The sequence below is a fragment of the Camellia sinensis genome, chromosome 11 (genome assembly GCF_055761805.1).
Source record: "Camellia sinensis isolate YWXY chromosome 11, ASM5576180v1, whole genome shotgun sequence".
Lineage (NCBI taxonomy): Eukaryota > Viridiplantae > Streptophyta > Magnoliopsida > Ericales > Theaceae > Camellia > Camellia sinensis.
In genome coordinates this window covers 111,266,103-111,287,675 of record NC_138971.1, presented here as the reverse complement: position 1 = coordinate 111,287,675, position 21,573 = coordinate 111,266,103, and the positions used below count along the sequence as shown (strand labels likewise).

The 21,573-nt window shown below is 42.8% G+C and overlaps 1 protein-coding gene across 1 annotated transcript in view; it reads right to left on the bottom strand.

Annotated features, from left to right (window-relative positions):
- Positions 1-21,573, bottom strand: part of LOC145802555 (uncharacterized) — a 47,444-nt gene that overhangs the window by 21,412 nt on the left and 4,459 nt on the right. Inside the window, exon 2 of the mRNA XM_082895282.1 lies at positions 17,683-18,583. Within this exon, the coding sequence (XP_082751408.1) occupies positions 17,683-18,583 (901 nt within the window). The remainder of the gene's footprint in view (positions 1-17,682; positions 18,584-21,573) is intronic.

Here is a 21,573-nt window from a genome sequence, read left to right as displayed (position 1 = left end):
AGATCAAGGAGATCAGATGTCGCCAAAAGAAGCTTGCAAAGCTAGATCAGAAGTATCCCTGGAACTAGGGGCAAAAATGCCAGATGTGCTCGAAGAGCCGAAGATGGATCGTCCTACAAATCAATAAAGACTGGCAAGAATGCCAAACCCCGGAAGAGAAGAAAGAAGAAAGTATTGCTGAAGAACAACTGAGTTCCTATCCACAACACTAGAGGCAAATCCAGCCCCCATGGGATGGACTCCTGCATTGTCAGCGAACAACAGTCACTCTCCTGGATTCAGATGGATTCAAGATCTCAGAACCATTTGACATGGACCAAGCTACACTTTTACCCTTGAGAGGCTCGCTGGGCCGAAAACCCGGAAGGGCGACCCAGGCAAAAGTTAGAGCAAAAGAAAATATATATATAAAAAAAAAGAGAAAAGAAAAGATGAAAAAGAAAAAAAAAAGAAAATACAAAAGAATTGAAAAGAAAAGAATAATAAAGCTCGCAAGGTCGAAAACCCGCAACGGGCGCCTTGGCAAAAGTTAGAGCCTAAAAAGTGAAGGTTAATACCCGAGTGTACCTTGACCCGAACTACGTAAGGCTTGATTCCCATGTTTGGGATACGTAGGCAACTTCATTCTGAAGTCCAGCCACAAACACTTCCAAATCAATTGTGTCCATGTAATGGTTTTGATCATTTTTGCCTTCTCTGTATCTGAGAATTTGGTTGTGTTCGTCACTTTGAGGACTGACTACAATGCGCTGCGGTGCCATTCAAACAAGGGGCAACTTTCCATTGCCACTTAGTGCGCTGCAGTGCCATTTAAACAAGGGGCAACTTTCCGTTGCCATGCAGTGCCATCCACACAAGGGGCAATTTTCCATTGCCTCCGATCCGAGGTTGTGCATCTCGAGAGTAAGTTTCGTGCTCATCGAGCATCGGCCGTTTGCAAAAATAGTTTTTGAGAATTTTTACTGAGGTTGACTAATTTTCTCGAAAATTGTTCCATCTTTTCCAAAAACTGGACCATTTCTTGGATCCAAAAAAGGAAAATTTTCAGTGCTCATAGCCTGACTTGCATGATTTCAAATCAAAAATCGAACAAGCATGTTAATCTAACTCTCATTTTGGTCAAAATTGTTTTAGTAGAAAGCCAAAAACAAAAAAAAAATGGTCAAAATGATGAACTAGGGGCACAGTTGAGTCAGGCTTCCTATCTTTCCCTCGCCAGAAAGGGCACCGTATTCGCCAGAAAGGGCACCACTGAAGCTAACCGCAAAAGGGTAGAAAGTTCTCACATCCTCCACGCAACGAGGTATCAAGTCAAGTGCGAAGCACGAACCAGAATGGGACAAGATATCCCACTCCCTCATCTGGACAGATCTGATCATGTCCGAACTTCCCAGCAGAGCATCATCAACTGATGTCAGCTACAGATTTGCTACATACCCAGTTGTAGCGCAACCCCTCTGTGGGAGGAATTCACTATTGTGAACAAGAATCAAAAGCTGGTAGAATACCAGGGGCAAGGGCCCTGCAACTTCTTGTTTATCCACCAACCACCCTGGGGAGGGATAAAAAATGAGAGATTGAAGAATAGAGAGATGTGCGCTGAGAGAAAAGGTGAGAAAATGGCTTTTTTTTCAGAAAAACAGAGATTGAGTGCCAGAGTGATGTGAGAATCACAAATGAGAAAAGAGTGGGAAACACTACCCGGAGAAACTGGCTCCTCGCGAACTGAGAGGTCTCTTGTCTTTGTAACACGTCTGTGTGTCGTTTCTTTTGTTTTGTTTACCTCAACTTTTGTTTTGAGTCTTCTTCGAGTATTACTCGATGTGTTTAGGTCGTGTACCTTTTGTTGAGTCATAGTATGCTGTGTTCAGTTGTAGGCTCAATACCCGGTTGAGAACCCTTTTCTCATTTTCAAAAAAATCGTTTTGTGCTCAGAGTGCTGTGCCATTCCGCACATTTATGCAAAATAAGATTCTTTCTTTCATAAACCGCAAGGTTCAACCCAGGTCATGTGAGAACAGTAAAACAAGGACCTATTTGAAGCTATATGGGTTCCAGACTACAAAGCAAAAGAAAAAAGGGAAAACCGAAGCATCTGAGTGTGTTTCACCTTCAGCAAATTCCGTGATTGTACTACGGATGTACCTCTTCAGGCCTTGTCAGTGCTCCAAAGAATGAGTGTGCCTCTACTCCAGGATACGTCCCTACGTTTTTCTCTGTTCTTGAAACACTGGGATACGTCCCTAAGTTACTTCTTCATTTTGAAACACCGGGATACGTCCCTAAGTTTCTTCTTCATTCCGAAACACCGGGATACATCCCTAAGTTTCTTCTTCATTCCGAAACACCGGGATACGTCCCTATGTTTCTTCCCTTTTTTGAAACACCGGGATACGTCCCTATGTTTCTCCTTCCTTCCGAAACACTGGGATACGTCCCTATGTTTCTCATTCCTTTCTGAAACACCGGGATACGTCCCTATGTTTCTCTTTCCTTCCGAAACACCGGGATACGTCCCTATGTTTCTCATTCCTTTTCGAAATACCAGGATACGTCCCTATGTTTCTTCTTCTTTTTCGAAACACTGGGATACGTCCCTATGTTTCTCATTCCTTTCTGAAACACCGAGATACGTCCCTATGTTTCTCCATCTTCGGTTAAAAGCGTTCGGAATACGTTCCAATGCTCACACCATTCTGAAACACCGGGATACGTCCCTATGTTTCTCACTCAATCCGAAACAGCGGGATATGTCCTAATGTTTCTCCTTCTTTGGTTACAAGCATTTGGAATATGTTCCAATGCTTATACCTTTTCAAAACGCTGGGATACGTCCCTATGTTTCTTCTCCTTTTCGAAACACCGGGATACGTCCCTATGTTTCTTCTTCCTTCTTTCCGAAACACCGGGATACGTCCCTATGTTTCTTCTCTTTTTCCGAAACACCGGGGTACGTCCCTATGTTTCTCCTTATTTCCGAAACGCCGGGATACATCCCTACATTTCTCTCTTCGTTTCGAAACACCGGGATACGTCCCTATGTTTCTCCCTCTTCGGTTAAAAGTGTTTGGAATACGTTCCAATGCTCACACCATTCAAAACACCGGGATACGTCCCTATGTTTCTCACTCAATCCGAAACAGCGGGATATGTCCTAATGTTTCTCCTTCTTTGGTTACGAGCATTTGGAATACGTTCCAATACTTATTCCTATTCGAAAACACCGGGATATGTCCCTATGTTTCTCTTTTCTTTCCAAAACACCGGGACACGTCCCTATGTTTCTCTTTTCCTTCCGAAACACTGGGATACGTCCCTATGTTTCTCATTCCTTTCTGAAACACCGGGACACGTCCCTATGTTTCTCTTTTCTTTCCGAAACGCTGGGATACGTCCTTATGTTTCTCATTCCTTTCTGAAACACCGGGACACGTCCCTATGTTTCTCTTTTCTTTTCGAAACACCGGGATACGTCCCTATGTTTCTCATTCCTTTCTGAAACACCAGGACACGTCCCTATGTTTCTCTTTTCTTTCCGAAATGCCGGGATACGTCCCTATGTTTCTCTTTTCTTTCTGAAACGTCGGGATACGTCCCTATGTTTCTCTATCCTTTTGGAACACCGGGATACGTCCCTATGTTTCTTCTCCTTGTTTTGGAACACCGGGATACGTCCCTATGTTTCTCATTTCTTTTCAAAACACCGGGATACGTCCCTACGTTTCTTTCTCTTCGGAACACCGGGATACGTCCCTACGTTTCTCCTTCCTTCCGAAACACTGGGATACGTCCCTACGTTTCTCTCTTTCTTTTCGAAACACCGGGATACGTCCCTACGTTTCTTTCTCTTCGGAACACCGGGATACGTCCCTACGTTTCTCCTTCCTTTCGAAACACCGGGATACGTCCCTACGTTTCTCCTTGTTTTGAAACACCGGGATACGTCCATATTTCTCTTGCATGATCATAAGTTATGTTCGGCTTTGTGCATTGTCTTGCATTTTGCCCCTGCCTTCGGGCGCATATCTTGTTTGCCTTGCATGTTTGTCTAAGTCTTCGGCCTTGTCAAAAATGGGTCGTCTCTGGGCTTTGACAATCACTCCCGTCATTGTTATGACTTTCGAGTTCTGTCAAAGAGGGGCAACTGTAGACACCCCATTTTTGACCGGCCTCAAGACTTGGACGTCACCGTTGGAACACTCGGTGATCATCCATGATTGTGTTCGTCTTGAGTTCCCGGAGGTCTCGGTTGCGCGCCTTGCCTCAGGATCTCTCGACTCGACTGTTTGGTGTCTGGTTTTGCACCAAACACTTGTGTTTTTGCCTTGAAAGGCAGGGAATGGCTTGTTGGCCATTCCCACACCCCACCGGCTGTCCCCTCACATCACCGGCCGTTTATTGGTGCCACCGGCAGTGGTTTCTTAAAGCCAATGGCCGGTCGGCACTCTATATGGCCGGTCGGCACTTTATTTGGCCGGTGACCTATTTTGCTGGCCGGTGTGACCCTTTTGCACCCTTTAGATTTGTTGCATGCCAGCTGTACCAGCTGGAATGCACCAACACTCCTCCCCGTGCATGAAGTGGCTGTTTTGAGCCTTTGCACCCCTTTTCCTTCTAGAAGGTTGAACCCTTTGGCCAAGCTTCCTCAAGAAGCTTGGCCAGCTATCCTAGCTTCCTCAAGAAGCCCTGACTCCTTTGCCCCCTTTGCCCCTTTCACTTAGCTTCTTTGAGAAGCTTAAACCATTTCCCTTTGTCTATATAAGGACCCCTCTTCTCCCATTGTCAAGGGTTGGTGGTTTTGAAAGAAAAAACAGAGCTTATACATATATATATCTGATATATATACACCCTCTCTCTCTATATTTTACTCTCTCTCCTCCCTTGTGTGTGTTTTGTGGCCTAAAAGTGCATTTTTACCTTAGTTTTGCACTAAGACACACACTACCACACCTTGCTTCGAGTTTGAGAGACATTGAGGGTTGATTCTTAAGGTTTTGGACTGATTTTGGTCAGAAAAGAGTGGCTGGACCAACTGTTCTTGAAGTGTTCTTCAAGGGTGAGTTTCTTGCTTTATTTTCCCCAATCTTGCATTGGCTTTTGACCTATCTTGCATATTGATTTGAGCTTTGTGTATAACTAAAAAAAGTCTTATATTTTCATGCTTAAGAACTTTCATTAAGGGTGTTTTGGCATTGGGGGTTGAAATCCCCCTCTTAGGTCTCTTTTGGCCCCTTTTGGTGTCTTTTTCTTTAAGCCTTATTTGCTTTGTTGTATTAGCCTTCTCACCACTGAAATCCAGTGGATTTTCAGTGGTGAAGAAGATGGTTTTAAGTCTTGTATAGGGGAGGGACACCCCTCTCCCTTTGTGTCTCATTTGTGCATGTTTTGGGCTCATAAGGGTAGCATATATGCTTGGTTGTTTTTGGCTCCATATCAGATGTTTTGGTGCTATTTAGGTCACATGTTATCTCTGTTTTTGGTCGGATTGGTGGCCCTTTGCATGCTTAACATACTTGCTTTGTATTCCCTTGTTTGTGCCTAGAAATGCATCATGACTTTTGACTACCATGCTCTCATATTTTGGCTTCACTTTGTGAAGTTCTTAACCATATTTTGTCATGCATGAGGTCTGTTGGCCACTGATTTGGTCTTGTTTAGCATGCTTGATATAGTTGCTTTGCATTTTGGATCATGAGCCTTGAGTGTATGGATCATTAACATGCCTAGCTTGGCCTATTATCATCATTTGGCATTAGTTGAGATCATATTCCAGTCCATATAATGTGGTATTACATTGTCCTTTGTGTCTCTTTCAATGCCTTGAAGTGTTGTGTTTTCATGCCTTGACATGTGCATTGTGTATGCCTATGTGTTTGGGTCATTTTAGGGCTGCCATACCAACGGGTTTTGGAGCTATTTTGCATGCTAAAATTCTGTTTTTGGGTTGTATAGTTCATGCCATGCTTGTTTGGGTTAGTGGTAGTGGAGTGCCCTGTTGTTATGCCTTAGCCTTGGGCCCCTTTTGACTTGCATGCTTGTAGTGCATTTTGTCCATCACTTGAGACACTTTTGGCCACTGTTTTGGGGGTGTTTGAGGCCTCCCATTTCAGTCTAAGTCCCTTCTCGGACATGGTTGTATGCGTGACTTGTTGCCTCTAATCGCATGCTTGCATTGTAACATATTAGCATTGCATGATGAGTTGCATTGTAGCATTACATGTTAGGAACATTGCATGCTTGCCATGATATGTTGCATTACATTTGGCATGCTTTGCATTTTAGTGATACATTGCATTTTCGAGCCATGTTTGCATAACATGCATTGCATTGCTTGGTTTGGGGTGTCAAACCAAGTGTGAGGGGGGAGAAGTGTTCATACTACAAGTGATGTAACGCGTCTCAACTCTCGGTCACCGAGGCCCTTGACTTTGGCATGATAGGGTTTTGGTATTCATTTATATGTTGCATACATTTTCATTGAAAATTAACCTTGGCTCCTTAGGCCATCACGCATCAAAATGCATGATTGATGGCCCGAGGGTCGAGGGTCATGCTCCCTTGAGTCCCTTGCATGATAGGGAGTGTGCCCGCGCATACATTTGCTTGAAATTCCATGCCATACACTGTATGTCCTTGTTGCTGTCAAAAACCAGTTTCTGCAGGGAGTTTTTGCCGACCGGCACTGTAGAGTGCCGACCGGCCATGGATTGGTGGCCGATAATATGAAACCCCAACCGATGGATAAGTTCCATGGCCGGTGGGTATTCCCTTCAGCCGATGGTGTCCTACAGGGTTCAGGGAACCTGTCCCAGGATTTTAGCAGTTTTCAGAGAAGCAGGGCAGTGTTAATAGAGGCAACAGTGCTATGGCAGCGAGTTTCTGGGCGAGATGGGTCAAGCATGCATCATTCACGCATTTCGAGGCAGGGCTGTGGCCCCCATCCTTTTGCATTTAATTCGTTAATTAATTAGAAGTTCTGTAATAATTAATTTAGTATTATTTATTCGGACTGTAATATTTATTTGGACCCTCCAAGCGAGGGCAATTGTGTAATAAGTGTGCGTGAGTGTGTGTATGTCTTCCAACCCCACGTCTTTTTTCCCTTTTATTTACTAGCTTTCAATGGTTAGTCTAGGGCATGTTTCAATTAGCATACAGTATGATAGCATGTTTGCATCCATTCGTTCGTTTTGCATGCACCGGGCTCGGCGCATCATTCTAACTGCATTTGTATTTCAATTCCAAATTGAATACGTGTTATCTGTTGCATTTCACATGCTATGTTCAAGATAGCCGAGCCTATTCTAGTTGGATCCTGCATGTGTTACATTAGCCATCTTAACATGAACTAGGATCATGCATATGATTACTAACTAGTTTCTGTTTTGGCTTGGAGTACTCTGTAAGTCCTTTTGCTTTAGCATACCGCATGCGTGTGAGTGTTACCATAATTGCATGATTACCATGAGGCTAGCTGCTTATGTGATATAACTGCTTGAATGCCTGTGGATGAAGGTCGAATTGCTTAAATTGGGATAATTCATTAAAACTGTGAGTTTTAAGCCCACTCAATAGTGGCAAAACCATTTTTTCTAAAAGTCCACTTAAGGGTGACAAAACCTGCATTTTAGCCTACTTGCGAGTAGCAAACCATTTTCAAAACAAACATACTATGTTTTGTTCCAGTTTAGGTGATTTGGTCTATACTTGTTTGCTGTGCGCATAACATAGTAATTCTAAGCTAGTAACCGGAATAAGAACACATAACGCTTTCAAAAACGGATATCACGGTTAGTAGAGGCCGATCTTCGGATCGGACGAGAGGGGGTGCTCATAGCTGACCTTCCCTAATCGTACCCAAGCTCCCGAGCCGAGGCAACTTTGGTGATGACGGACACGTGGCCTTTGGCACCGAGTCAGGGTTTCCTAAATTCCCCCATAAAAAATATTTAGGTGGCGACTCTGTATCTGGCAAAGCAGTCCATGTTTGGCACTTCTTTTCTAAAAATCTGTTTTTCTCAAACCGATTTGCCAGATTTGGACTCTTTGGTTCAGATTAAGAACCGTGACAATTTGAGTCCGAACTGTAGTGAGCCCAAATGAACAGAACGAGACTCATCGTCTCGGGGCATTCGGGGACGTCTACAACTGTATTGGTCTCTATTGTTTGTTTCATGTCTTAGATGTGTTCCAGTTCTTACCTTTTCTATAAGATGTGTTTCAGGTCTTAGATAGCATGAGTTGGATCTCAAGTTCTAGAATTAATTAGCTTCGTTACAGGAATTCACCCAATTTTGATTTGAGTCTGATTGTGTTTGGAAGTGCCATTAAGACCTATGGTAAATATAACATATCTTTTGGGATTGGCTTTATTTATTGTTGTTCATGGTTAAGATGTTTTCCTATGGTAAACATATGATATCTTTGGGGATTTATATGGTTTCAATTGCCTCATCAATGCCTAAAGCAGTGTATCACAACCTTTCTTAAATTGAGGAAGCAAAAAATAAATTAAGATTATGGAAGAATAAAAAAATTATGTTAACCAATTTATTTTTTTATCTTTTTCGCTTCTTTTTTGTTTTTTCTCCCAAAAATGAAACAATCTTGGAAAGTCAATTCTTATATCTTTTAAGGTTATTTTCTTATGTACATTGAAATATTTTTTATCATATCTATCTTTTGTGAAAAAAAGGTTAGCTTAGTTATATCTAGGAGACATTTTAGTGGTTGACCACCCGGTAGTTGAATTATTTTTTATGAAATTATTTGTTGGCTTTTTGACTTTAGCGGTTGACTTTAGTTGTTCACTTTGTCCACTTTAGGTGCAGAAGTATATATTTCCACCCTTTGCTAATACATATATGTCTACTCATTTGCAGTTTTTACTAAGAAAAATGGTAACATTCATTAATATTTTATTTTGCTGTTGTTTGGAGTCAAATTGTGTTACCAATCCCTGAAAATGTCCTCATACAGACTGATTTATTTTTTATTTATTTAATGCTTGGAGTGAAATTATTATTTTAAAACTATGTAGATGTGCAAAGCTTTTGTTATTTGTTAATTTTAATAAATAGATTCTTTGAAGCAAAGTACTAAGTGATTGATGTGTTTTATTGATAGTTTCCGTTGGAAACACAACTCATTTTGATAAATTGTTTAATTTTAGTAAAATTTGGTGGTGGAAAATGATTGGTAGGTGTAGACACCCCATTTTTTACTGCCTTTAAGACATGGGCACTACTGATGGTTTACTTGGTGGTGAAAGGTGTGCAGGGCAAAGGTTCAATTTCTTTGGCAAAGAGATAGTCAAATCCCAACTTCATACCCCTTTTGGACCAAAAAAATCTTGATCAAAAGATTTTAGACCTTGAAATCCTCCCTTTCAAAATAGTTTTTGAAAAAGTTCCTACGATGTTCTGACGCTCGCATTTTGTTAAATGTTGCGCTTTTCGGCAAACCGAGCAAAAAACAAAGTGGAAATGAATGAAAGAGAGATGAAATATCTGAAAAATCTTTCAAAACACCTTGTTTAGGGGTTTGGAGTTGAAGAAAAGAGGAGAGGAGAGAAGCAAACTAGTTTGGGAGAAGTTCGGCATAAATCCGAGTAGGATCGAAACTGAGCGGCTTCACCACAAAAGGCATAACTTTTTTTCATAGTTGGAATTTTGATGCAAGACTGACACCATTGGAAAGCTTACTTCCGGGGCTTCAATTTTGACACAAGAATGACCTGAAAAGGAGCCCAGACAAAGGAGTTATGCCCATTTGAAGTTGGACCTGGAAAGTAGAATTTTGCCTGTCGACCAGAAAAATAGGCTGTCGACTAGAAATGATCCTTGTCGACCAGAAAAAGTAGCTAACCGACCAGTTGAGGTGGTCAGTCGACCACTTATGCCCAGAAAGCCCAAATTTTGAAGATATTTTCCCTCCAACTGTCTTCCACAACCTCCAGCTGTCCTATAATCAGATATTTCGACCAAACACTTGTATATTGCTATATATGAGGCATTTCTCCCATTTTGCAAGGGTTAGAACATTTTGAAGGCTTAGAAAATTTGGGGAGCTTCTCACTCTAGAATCCTCTCTCTAGAAGATTTGTGAGCAAACTCTCTCTCTCTCTAGAATTCTCTCATTCTCCTCTTGTTTTTGAGCCTTAAGCTTAGAATTCTCTACATTTTTGCAAAGAGACTCTTGACCAAAGTTGATCACCATTGGGCTGAGGTCCCTTGGAACCTATTTTTGGGTTGTTGGAAGGTTGTTTGGCTCAGAAAAGAGGCTGATTTGCTGCTGTTCTTCAAAGGTAACCCCTTATCTCTTTTAAGCTCTTTGTGCACTATTGTTTTGCCATAGTTTTCAACTACTTTGGGGCTGTTTTTGGGGTGGTGTTGAACTACAAAAATCTCTATTTTTCCTCCGTATTTCAGTCCTAAAAGTGTTGGTTGGTGCCTTGTTTGGCTAGGGGTTTGTTCTCCCTTTTTGTTCCTTGGCTTGTGAGGCCTTTTGTGCAACTTCTCACCACCTTCAAATCCAAATTTTTGGGCCTTTTTACCATTAAAAATCAGAGGTTTTTCAGTGACAAAAACCATGTTTTGAGGTCCCAAATAGGTGGGGGTGGTCCCCCCTCCTCTTCTCTTGTTTGCATGTGTTGATGGCCAACCAAATGAGCATGTGTTTTTACTTCTTTGTGCCTTTGTTTAGGCTCTTTTTTGTGACTTTTAAGACCTTCTATAACTCTTTTTTTGGCTTTCTTGGTCACCTCTTGCATGCTTATTGCACTTGTAGTGTAATCCTACTTGTGGCCTTGCAAAGTAGCATGTCTTTGTGCCTTGAATTTGCTTAGTTCAAGCACGTTTTTAGCCATTATTTACCATGATTTAACTCTAATTTTAGTTGGCGCAGTCACCTCTTGCTTGATTTTTGTACTTGTAGTGCAATCCCCCTTTGTAGGCTTAACATGCATCATGCTTTATGCCTCTAATTCTAGCTTGCTTTAGCTCTGTTTCACCATGCTTTTGGCCTTTATTTAGCATGCTTAAACTATGTTCTAAGAGATCTTGGTCATGTATGGCTTGCCTTGTAGGGCTATAGTGTAATTGGCTTTGCTAGCCTTGTGTTTGGAGACCCGTAGCATGCCTTATTAGTGATGTTTGTGTGATATTGACATCATTTGGCATGTTATTTTAGAGCATATATATCTACCACACTTCCATATTTTTCACTCTTTAAGTGCTCTTGAGAGTTAAGCTTTGTGCCTTGCTTGCGAGCCATCATTTGCGCATGCGTTTTCTTGCTTTTCATGCTATCATTTCAGTCCATTTTAGCCACTGTTTTGGCATGCATGAGGTCTGTTTGGGGTTGGTTTAGTCCTTTGTGCATTGTATTGCATACCTCTAATGTTATGTCCTTCATTAGCCTCGGTATTCTTGGCTTCTAGCATGCATTGCATAAGTCGTTTGCATGTTTTAGCATCATTTAGCATGTCATTTCAGTGCCGAAATTATGCCATTGCACTCCATTGTTTACTTCTTCATTTGTTTTGAAAGAGGTCTTGAGCCCCTTGTTGGCTTGAGCATGGAATTGAGGCTCTCATGCCTAATGGTTTTAGCCTTCTCTTGAGGGCTTCTACTAACCAAAAGCATGAGGCTTCTTTCATGCTTAAGGTACTTGTGGTTTAGACCATTTTTCCCATTAGAGGACAATCACATTTGGACAAATCAATTAAAGGATTAATTGGTAAGCTTAAAATGTGTAAACAAAATGAGACCAAGTAAAACATGTCAAGATAACATGCTTGAGTTGCATTATATAGCGATCCCGGTTGTCCATTTACTGTTCAGTTGTATTCCGAACTCGGTTCCGTGCAGTTAGTAGTTGTATCTATCTTGTTGTCGTCCTTTAAATCCATTTGTTTGAGTTTTAGGATGTGTTGGGCTTGGTTGTTACAGGTTGGTAGAGCTTTGGCTCCCATTGCTGTTGCCCAGTTTTTGAGTGGTCCGCTCGAGCGAGTCATTTTACGCTCGAGCAGGGTTTACACCCTTCCAACATTTTGAGTCCCTACAAAACTTCTACAGGTGTGTTTTCTACGCTCAAGCGGGTTTCTTGCGCTCGAGCGGGATTGTTGGCGCTCGAGCGGGTAGTACCTTGTTGGTGAAAGTTCTGGGAGATGAAAATCTACGCTCGAGCGGACTAGTCTTTCGCGCTCGAGTGGGTGTGTTTTGTCTTTGTGTCTTGGAGCTCGAGCGGGAATTCTTGCACTCGAGCGGGCTTAGTTTTCTGTTCTTGACGCTCGAGCTTCCTGTTATCCGCTCGAGCGGGAATGTCGTATATCAGGTGGCAGCTGGGCGTTTTAAAATCACTTTTTACATTCTCTCTCTCTCTCTCTAACTTTCTAAAAACACTTTTGAGAGCTTCTCTCTCTAGGATCTCCCTTCTCTCTAGGGTTTGATCTAGTTAGAGTGTCTCTCTATCCTCCGGCCTTTGTAAAAAGTGTGTTGATCGTTAAGGGCTTCGTTTTGATCCGAGAATCGTGGTGTTTGGAGCATTTTTGCTTTCTTCTCCTTCTCCGTTTGAGCTCTAACTTCGAGGTAGGGATATCCTACTCCTCTTTATGAGCTTTGTCTTTGAATTTTAGCATTTTGATATGTTGGGGGTTATTGGGTAATTTTGAGAAAGTTTGGGTCTTTGTGTAATTTTACGAAAGATGGGGTTTTATTTATAATTAAACCTATATGCATGTTTGGCTTAGAGAAATGATATAGATGATGAACTATGGATGAAAGTGGAACCTTGGGGTTGTTATGTTAATTATGGAAAAATGCCCTAATTAGTTGGATAGATTAATTTGTATAATTAATTTTGAGAAATGAGGAATTGAATTGAGAGTATTCAAATTGAAAAGATTATGGGATTAACGGGTGTAGTTGGATTCATTTAATCGCTCACCCAGGTTGAATGTTGATAATATATCCATTTGGTGCATTTATTTCCTGTTTAGAAATAACTGCTTTGGGCTATCGGTGGAGAATAGCCTTGATTGTTGTAGATAATGCATGATGATTAGGCAAACTAAAACTAATCGATTGAGTATGCTATCGAATATAGCGGTTGGAATAATACATCGACTTTATGTATTGATTGTTTATGTATATGATCTATGTTTATATACATTGTGTGTGTGGGAGGAGATAGGGGATGTACTCCATGGTTTAAGGGAAGATAGGGAATGGACCTCTAAGCCGGGTTGTGTGTGACATTGATACAACACTACAATGTGTATCAAGTGTTGATTATGGAAGTGTTTAGATTGATTTGATATAGCACTAAAATGTATATCATTATCAATTGTGAAGTATAGAAGTGTTTCTATGTCATGTTGATACAGCACCATAATGTGTATCGTTCGTATAGTATGAGAGTGGCTTATGTGTTATTGATACAGCATCAAAATGTGTATCCACCATGAATTTCGAAAGTGTTTTTTTTAAGATGAGTCTTATTCTCATCAAGTTATTTGGCTAAGTTTTGAGCCTTGTTTTCAAACTCAAGGTTGAAAAAGAAATGAGAAATGAAATGTAACATGGACTTAAATGTCATGAAACCGGAATGTGATATAGGTGAGTGTATCGGTGTTGACCATCTATCAACTGCTAATCTTTTAGTCATTGTTCATAGCTGATTTAGCGTATTTCTGCTAGGCTGTGGCTCACCCTTTATGGGACATCATTTTCAGGTACAGGTAGCATGCCACCTCCAAGGACATAGCTTGGGAGGCTAAAGGCAGACTGTAACGCCGTCAAAATAATAACAATAAACCCACCAGATAAGACTTGCATTTACATTTAAACTAACCACATTCCTTTCATTCATTAGAATTCCGTTACATAAGTATTACATGTTAACCTCATAACAAAATGCCCTACGGGCTTACAGCTTTCCAAGTTAACACTTGGTTACAACAAAGAGTTCTAACTCGTTTACACATTAAGCCCTTGGCTTGAAATTACATGTAATACATCAACAGTAAAACGACATAACTATGTCCGCCACTAGCCTCCCAGCTATGTCCTTGGAGGTGGCATGCTTCCTGCACCTGAAAATGATATTCCCATATAGGGTGAGCCACAGCCCAGTAGAAATACACTAAACCAACCATGGACAATGACTAAAACATTAGCAATTGATAGTTGGTCAACACTGATTCAATCACATAAATTACATATTTATGTCAACGACTTACAAGTCCCAATTACTTTTCATTTTCCCTTTTTTAACAGATAAGCATGCTAGCTCTATCATCATTTCCACAGATATGTATAAAAACTATATCTCACATTCAGATAAGCATAGAAGCTATATCCACATTCTCAACAGATATGTATATCAACAATATCCACAGATAAGCATACAAGCTGTACCCACACTCTACAACAGATATGTATATCAACAATATCCACAGATAAGCATACAAGCTGTATCCACACTTCACTTCACAAAGATAAGCATATGAGCTCTATCTTCACTTCTCTAGACAAGCATATGAGCTCTGTCTACGGAGTACATCCCCTATCTCCTCCAAATACCTATCCGGTTTAGAGGTCCATCCCCTATCTTCCCCTAAACCGCGGAGTACATCCCCTATCTCCTCCTCTACACAAACGTATATAAACACATTGGTTCTATATACAATCACACAGTACAAACAATTAATGTATTCTAGCAACTGTCAAGTTCCATAACACATTCCATTGATTAGTTTCAGTTTGCCTAATCAACATACATTGTCTACAACAATCACGACTATCCTCCACCGATAGCCCAAAGCAGTTATTTCTAAAACAGAAAATAAATGCACGGATGGATATTCAATCAACATTTCATTTCCTCATTTCTCACTAATTAATTATCCCAATTAATTAAACAATGTAATTAGGCCATTTTCCATAATTACTATTTCAACCCTTAGGTTCCATTTTCATCAATGATTCAACAATCATTCCATTTTTCTATGTCAAACATGCATCTAGGTTTATTATGAATAAAACCCCAACTTTTGTAAAATTACACAAAAGCCCCAAACTTTCACAAAATTACCAAACCAAGCCCAACATTTCAAAATACCAAAATTTAAAGACAAAACCCATAGAGAGGAGTAGGTTATCCCTACCTTGAAGTTTAAGCCAAAAAGGAGATGAAGACTCCAAGATCAACTTGCTCCAAATCCAAACTTTTTCAGATTAAATCGAAGCTCTCAACGCCCTCTATCTTTTTAACAAAGGCCCTAGGCTAGATTTACACCTTAGGGAGATCAAATCTTAGAGAGAGTGCAAGTTTAGAGAGAGAGGGTGTCGGATTTAGGGTTTAATCAAAGAAAGGGACTGAAAAAGTGATGTTTTAGACGCTGCTGTCCGCTGATATAAAACACGCTCGCTCGAGCGAAGGATTGGTCGCTCGAGCTACCAGACACAGAAAACTCTCGCTCGAGCCAAGAAGTTCTCGATCGAGCGAAGAAAAACCCAGACCGCTCGAGCCACGAAAAGCTCGCTCGAGCCAGAAACTACAACTCTCAGGTCCAGAACCGGGTGCAACACAACGCTCGCTCGAGCGACCACTCCTCGCTCGAGCGAAGGCCCAAAATTTTGGGCAGCAACACTTGGTTTCCAAACACAACCAACCTGAAACAAACCTGCCCAACACATCCTATAACTCAAATACAAAGTACAAAGGATGCAAACTAGAAAATAAACAACTACCAACATCCACGGACACATGTCCGGATCACTGTACAACAAGGGAAAACCCGGGATCGCTATAACCTCCCCCCCTTACAGAATTTCGTCCTCGAAATTAAGCACAAGTTTTCAAAAACAAGTTTTCCTCCATTTTAAACAATGTTACATTTTAACATTCAACAATTCGACCCATTACCGGTCATCCCATCCCTTTAACAAGAGACATATCACAATATGTAAACAACATATGTATTTTCAACATGCATTAACATTATGCACTATCCTTCCAATTTCAACAATATATTTAACACATATAATGTCACTTTCAACTTCCATATTAGGCAAGTTCCAAAACATACTTCCAATAACCAAAACATTTTCAATGTTTCACAACTTAAGACATATATCAAAGCTCTTAAGTTCAACAAGATGTAAAATTTAAATACAAGATTACATATCAACAAACAAGTCCGGATATTTCTCTCGGACTTCCAACTCACGTTCCCAAGTGGCTTCCTCCACTCCGTGATGTTTCCACAAGACTTTCACCAAAGGAATGGTCTTGCCACGCAGGACCTGATCCCGCCTATCCAAGACCCGAACCGGTCTCTCCTCATACGAGGCATCCTCATCTACCTCTAAATCGCTCCAATCCAGCACATGTGATGGATCTGGCTTATACTTCCGAAGCATACTCACATGAAACACGTCATGCACTCCGGACAACTGCGGCGGTAAGGCTAACCGATAAGCAACCTCACCTATCCTCTCAAGGATCTCAAAAGGACCAATAAACCGAGGGGATAACTTCCCACTCTTCCCAAATCTCATCAAGCCTCGCCTAGGTGATATCTTCAGAAAGACATGGTCACCCACCTCAAACGCCAAAGGTCTCCTCCTACGGTCGGCATAACTCTTTTGTCGACTCTGGGCTGTAACAAGCCTCCTACGGACAAGTTCAACTTTCTCCGTCGTCTCCCTAACCAACTCCGGACCCAACAAAGGTGCATCACCCACCTCGGCCCAACAAACTGGAGACCTACACGGTCGGCCATACAAGGCCTCAAACGGTGCCATACCGATGCTAGACTGAAAACTGTTGTTGTAGGCAAACTCTACCAATGGCAAGTGCCTCTCCCACGTCCCACTGAAGTCAAGGACACAACCCCGAAGCATATCCTCAAGGATCTGAATAGTACGCTCGGACTGTCCGTCAGTCTGAGGATGATAAGCCGTACTAAAGGTCAACTTAGTGCCCAAGGCACTCTGCAAACTCTGCCACAACCTAGCAGTAAAACAAGGATCTCTATCTGAGACGATCGTCACTGGGACCCCGTGCAATCTCACTACGTCCCGAATATACAAGTCGGCAAGATGATCTACCGAATCTCTCACGCGCATAGGAATAAAGTGCGCCGACTTAGTCAACCGGTCTACAACCACCCAAATAGCATCACTACCCCGTTGAGTCCTCGGAAGACCTACAACGAAGTCCATAGTGACATGCTCCCACTTCCACTCGGCAATAGGCAAGGGTTGCAACAAACCCGCTGGCCTCTGATGCTCGGCCTTCACTTGCTGGCAAGTAAGGCATTTCGATACGAAGACAGCCACATCTTTCTTCATACCCCGCCACCAAAACTGGCGACCCAAATCCTGATACATCTTAGTACCTCCCGGATGCACCGCAAGGCGCGAATGGTGAAACTCTCGGAGTACTTCCTCTCGGCAAGACTCCGGTACAAACAAACGGTCTCGGTATCTCACACTCAGGTCGGGATACACCGCCAAACCCTTCTCAACTTTCCCACTAGAGATCTTCTCTCGGAGGGATTCTACCTCAAGGTCACCTCTCTGTGCCTCTAACACTCTAATCATAAGTGTAGGCTGCGCAACAACAGAAAACAAGGCCGCAGTCTCAACAGATTCGCCCAGTAGCAAATCAAACTCGCCAAGTGTTCCCAACATCTCCCATTCCCGGATGGCTATACTAGCAACATCACTAATGGTCTTTCTACTAAGGGCATCGGCCACAACATTGGCCTTTCCCGGATGATAATGCAACTCAAAATCATAATCCTCGATGAACTCCATCCATCTCCTCTGCCTCAGATTCAAGTCTCTCTGTGTAAACAGATACTTCAAACTCTTGTGATCCGAGAATACCTCGAACCTCTCACCATAAAGGTAGTGCCTCCAGATTTTCAAGGCAAAGATCACAGCTGCTAACTCTAGGTCGTGTGTAGGGTAATTTTTCTCGTGTATTTTCAACTGACGTGAGCCATAAGCTACCACTTTCCCCTCTTGCATCAACACACAACCCAAACCCTCTCGTGAGGCATCACAATAAACCGCATAACCCAACCCTCTCTCCGGAATAATCAACACCGGAGCGGTGGTCAATCTAACTTTCAACTCTTGGAACGACTTTTCACAAGTCTCACTCCACACAAACTTGACTCCCTTCCGAGTCAGTCTAGTCAACGGTGACGCTAACCTGGAGAAATCTTTCACAAACCGACGGTAATACCCAGCCAATCCCAGAAAACTGCGGATCTCAAACACACTCTTAGGCTGTGCCCAATCTTGCACTGCCTCAACCTTGGATGTATCAACAGACACCCCTTCCCCGGATACCACATGGCCTAAGAACTTGACTTCCCTCAGCCAGAACTCACACTTCCCAAACTTGGCATACAGCCTATGGGCTCTAAGTAACTCAAGCACCACTCTCAAGTGTTCCTCGTGCTCCTCCTCAGAAGACGAATAGATAAGGATATCGTCCACGAAAACAACCACAAAGCGGTCTAAGAACTCCCGGAAAATCCGGTTCATCAAGTCCATAAAGACTGCCGGTGCATTGGTAAGCCCAAATGGCATCACCAGAAACTCATAATGGCCATACCGCGTACGGAATGCCGTCTTCGGAATATCTTCCTCCCTGACCCTCAACTGATGGTAACCCGATCTCAAGTCTATCTTAGAGAAACAACGGGAACCCTTCAACTGGTCAAATAAATCATCTATACGGGGCATAGGGTACTTATTCTTAACCGTAGCCCGATTCAACTTCCGGTAGTCTATACACAATCTCAAGGCACCATCTTTCTTTTTAACAAAGAGTGCCGGTGCTCCCCACGGTGAAACACTAGGGCGAACAAAGCCCTTATCGAGCAATTCCTGGAGCTGAACTTTCAACTCAACCAACTCTGCTGGAGCAAACGGTAAGGTGCCATAGAAATCGGCGCCGTACCAGGCACTAAATCAATAGAGAACTCTATCTCTCGGTGAGGTGGCAAACTAACAAGATCTTCGGGAAAGACATCCGAATACTCACAAACCACCCTCGGCAATACCTGCTGGGTCTCACCACTCTCACCACTCTCAAAGCTAGCAAGTAGACTACTAAGCTCACTTCGCCCTCGCGAATCATACCCCGGTGGCAAAACACTACCAACCCGGTCTCCCAAGAAATGGAACCACTCCCCGCTCAAGGTACACAATGTAACCCTCTGGCGGTAGCAATCAATAACAGCCCGGTATGACGATAACCAGTCCATACCCAAAATAACATCAAAACCCTTCATGGGCATGATAACAAATGGAAAAGGAAGCCTATAATCGGCGACCTCAATATCACATCCTCTAACACCCTGTTTCAGAATCAACTCACCGCCCAAAGGCGATACCACACAAATAGGAGATGCTAACTGTGCTAACTCCAATTCCAAAACAGATGCAAATGCAGCAGATACAAAAGAATGAGATGCACCCGTGTCTATCAACACATTAGCAACCGAGTTGCAAAACAAAAAAGTACCTCTCACTACTGATGGAGCTGGTACTAAATCCTGCGCGGTAACAGCATACACACGCCCCGTAGGCCCCTGGTCTACCTGCTCACCTCTCGGAGCAAAAGACTGCTGCACAGACTGGGATGACGAAACTCCCGGATTGGCCCTCGAGGCCTGCACAGACTGAGCTGGCTGAAAACCCTGCGTCTGCCTAGAACCAGACGCTCCCGAAGTGGCACTCAACTGTGGGCAAAACCTCTTCATGTGCCCAGGTTGTCCACACTGATAACAAATCAAGAGCTGCCCCCTGCCCAAACTCTGACTCGGCGGTCTAGCTGAAGAAGAAGCAGCTTTCTGATCCCCACCCTTCTGCGGGCAAACAGATACCTTGTGACCCAGCTGGCCACACTTGTAACAAGTGAATTCTCCCTGACTGCCTCTCCCCGAGCCTCCACTCGGCACTGGAAAGGTCGATCTAGAAACTGCACCCTGAGACTGCTGAGGGTTATAACCCTTCTGTCTCCTGCCATCACTCTGACTATCCTGGCTCCTCTTGGAGCCTCTCTGACCCTCATCCTCCTCCTGCATCATAAGCTCCATATGAGCTGCAGCGTCCACTAGGTGTCTATACTCTCAAATATAAGACCCACCAACTCTCAACTTAAGGCCCCGCCTCAACTTCCGCTCAAACTCATAGCAACGGCGTTCCTCAGACGCCACCAGTTCAGGTGCAAACCTAGACAGACTGGTAAAAGTAGCCTCAAACTCGGCCACTGACAAGCCCTGCTGATTAAGCCGGCTAAACTGATCCCTCAGCTTCTCCCTTGCTACTGCAGACAAAAACCTCTCCTGAAAAGCATTTATAAACGCCTCCCAAGTACCACCAACACGAGCTTTCTCGTACTTCCACCATTGACCCGCATCTCCCTTCAATTGGAAGGATGCCAAGGTCACTTTCAGTGCTCCGTCCTCGATGCCAAGCATCTCAAACGTCTTCGTTGTTTGTTCGAGCCATTCATCTGCCTTAAGCGGTTCTTTAGGATCCCCAATAAACTCGTCCGGATTACACCGAAAGAACTCCCTTTTCAAGAAGGAAGGCCCTGTCTCAGCTGCCTGATTCCCAGCTCTAAGAATACCCAAAGCTCCTGCTATCTCTCTGGCCAAGGCACCCATAGCCTGCTGACCCACTGGCTCGGCCACATTGGCCTGCCCAACTCCCTCCTGCACTGCCGGAATCTCACCCTGTGACGGTGCTTCCTGCCTCGCAGGTCTACCACGCCTAGCTCCTCTTCCTCGTCCTGACATCCTAATAAAGGCAACACAGAACATTAGCACATTCACGAATGTGCCGAAACTAAACACTAACGTCCTAATGCATGGACAACTGTAATTCACTCCACATAAGCACATAAACACATAAGCACTTACGAATTTCATTTCCGGATAATGATAGTCCCAAGGCGTTACTAGAGTTCCGGTTAGAAACAGCATTGATCAAGTGCTTTTCCAACAAGACTCCCAGAAACTCAAGGATCCAATCAACATCCTAGAAATTAAATCCCATACCCACATAGTCACATAAGCATGTTATCAAATAAACACATAGCATATGGTACTACATCTACGTCTCTATCAAGCGAGACAAACCCATTGTGATCCTAATCACTTCCCACGTACCCAAAGTATTCGAACCCGGTACGCTCTGATACCAAGTTGTAACGCCCTCAAAATAATAACAATAAACCCACCAGATAAGACTTGCATTTACATTTAAACTAACCACATTCCTTTCATTCATTAGAATTCCGTTACATAAGTATTACATGTTAACCTCATAACAAAATGCCCTACGGGCTTACAGCTTTCCAAGTTAACACTTGGTTACAACAAAGAGTTCTAACTCGTTTACACATTAAGCCCTTGGCTTGAAATTACATGTAATACATCAACAGTAAAACGACATAACTATGTCCGCCACTAGCCTCCCAGCTATGTCCTTGGAGGTGGCATGCTTCCTGCACCTGAAAATGATATTCCCATATAGG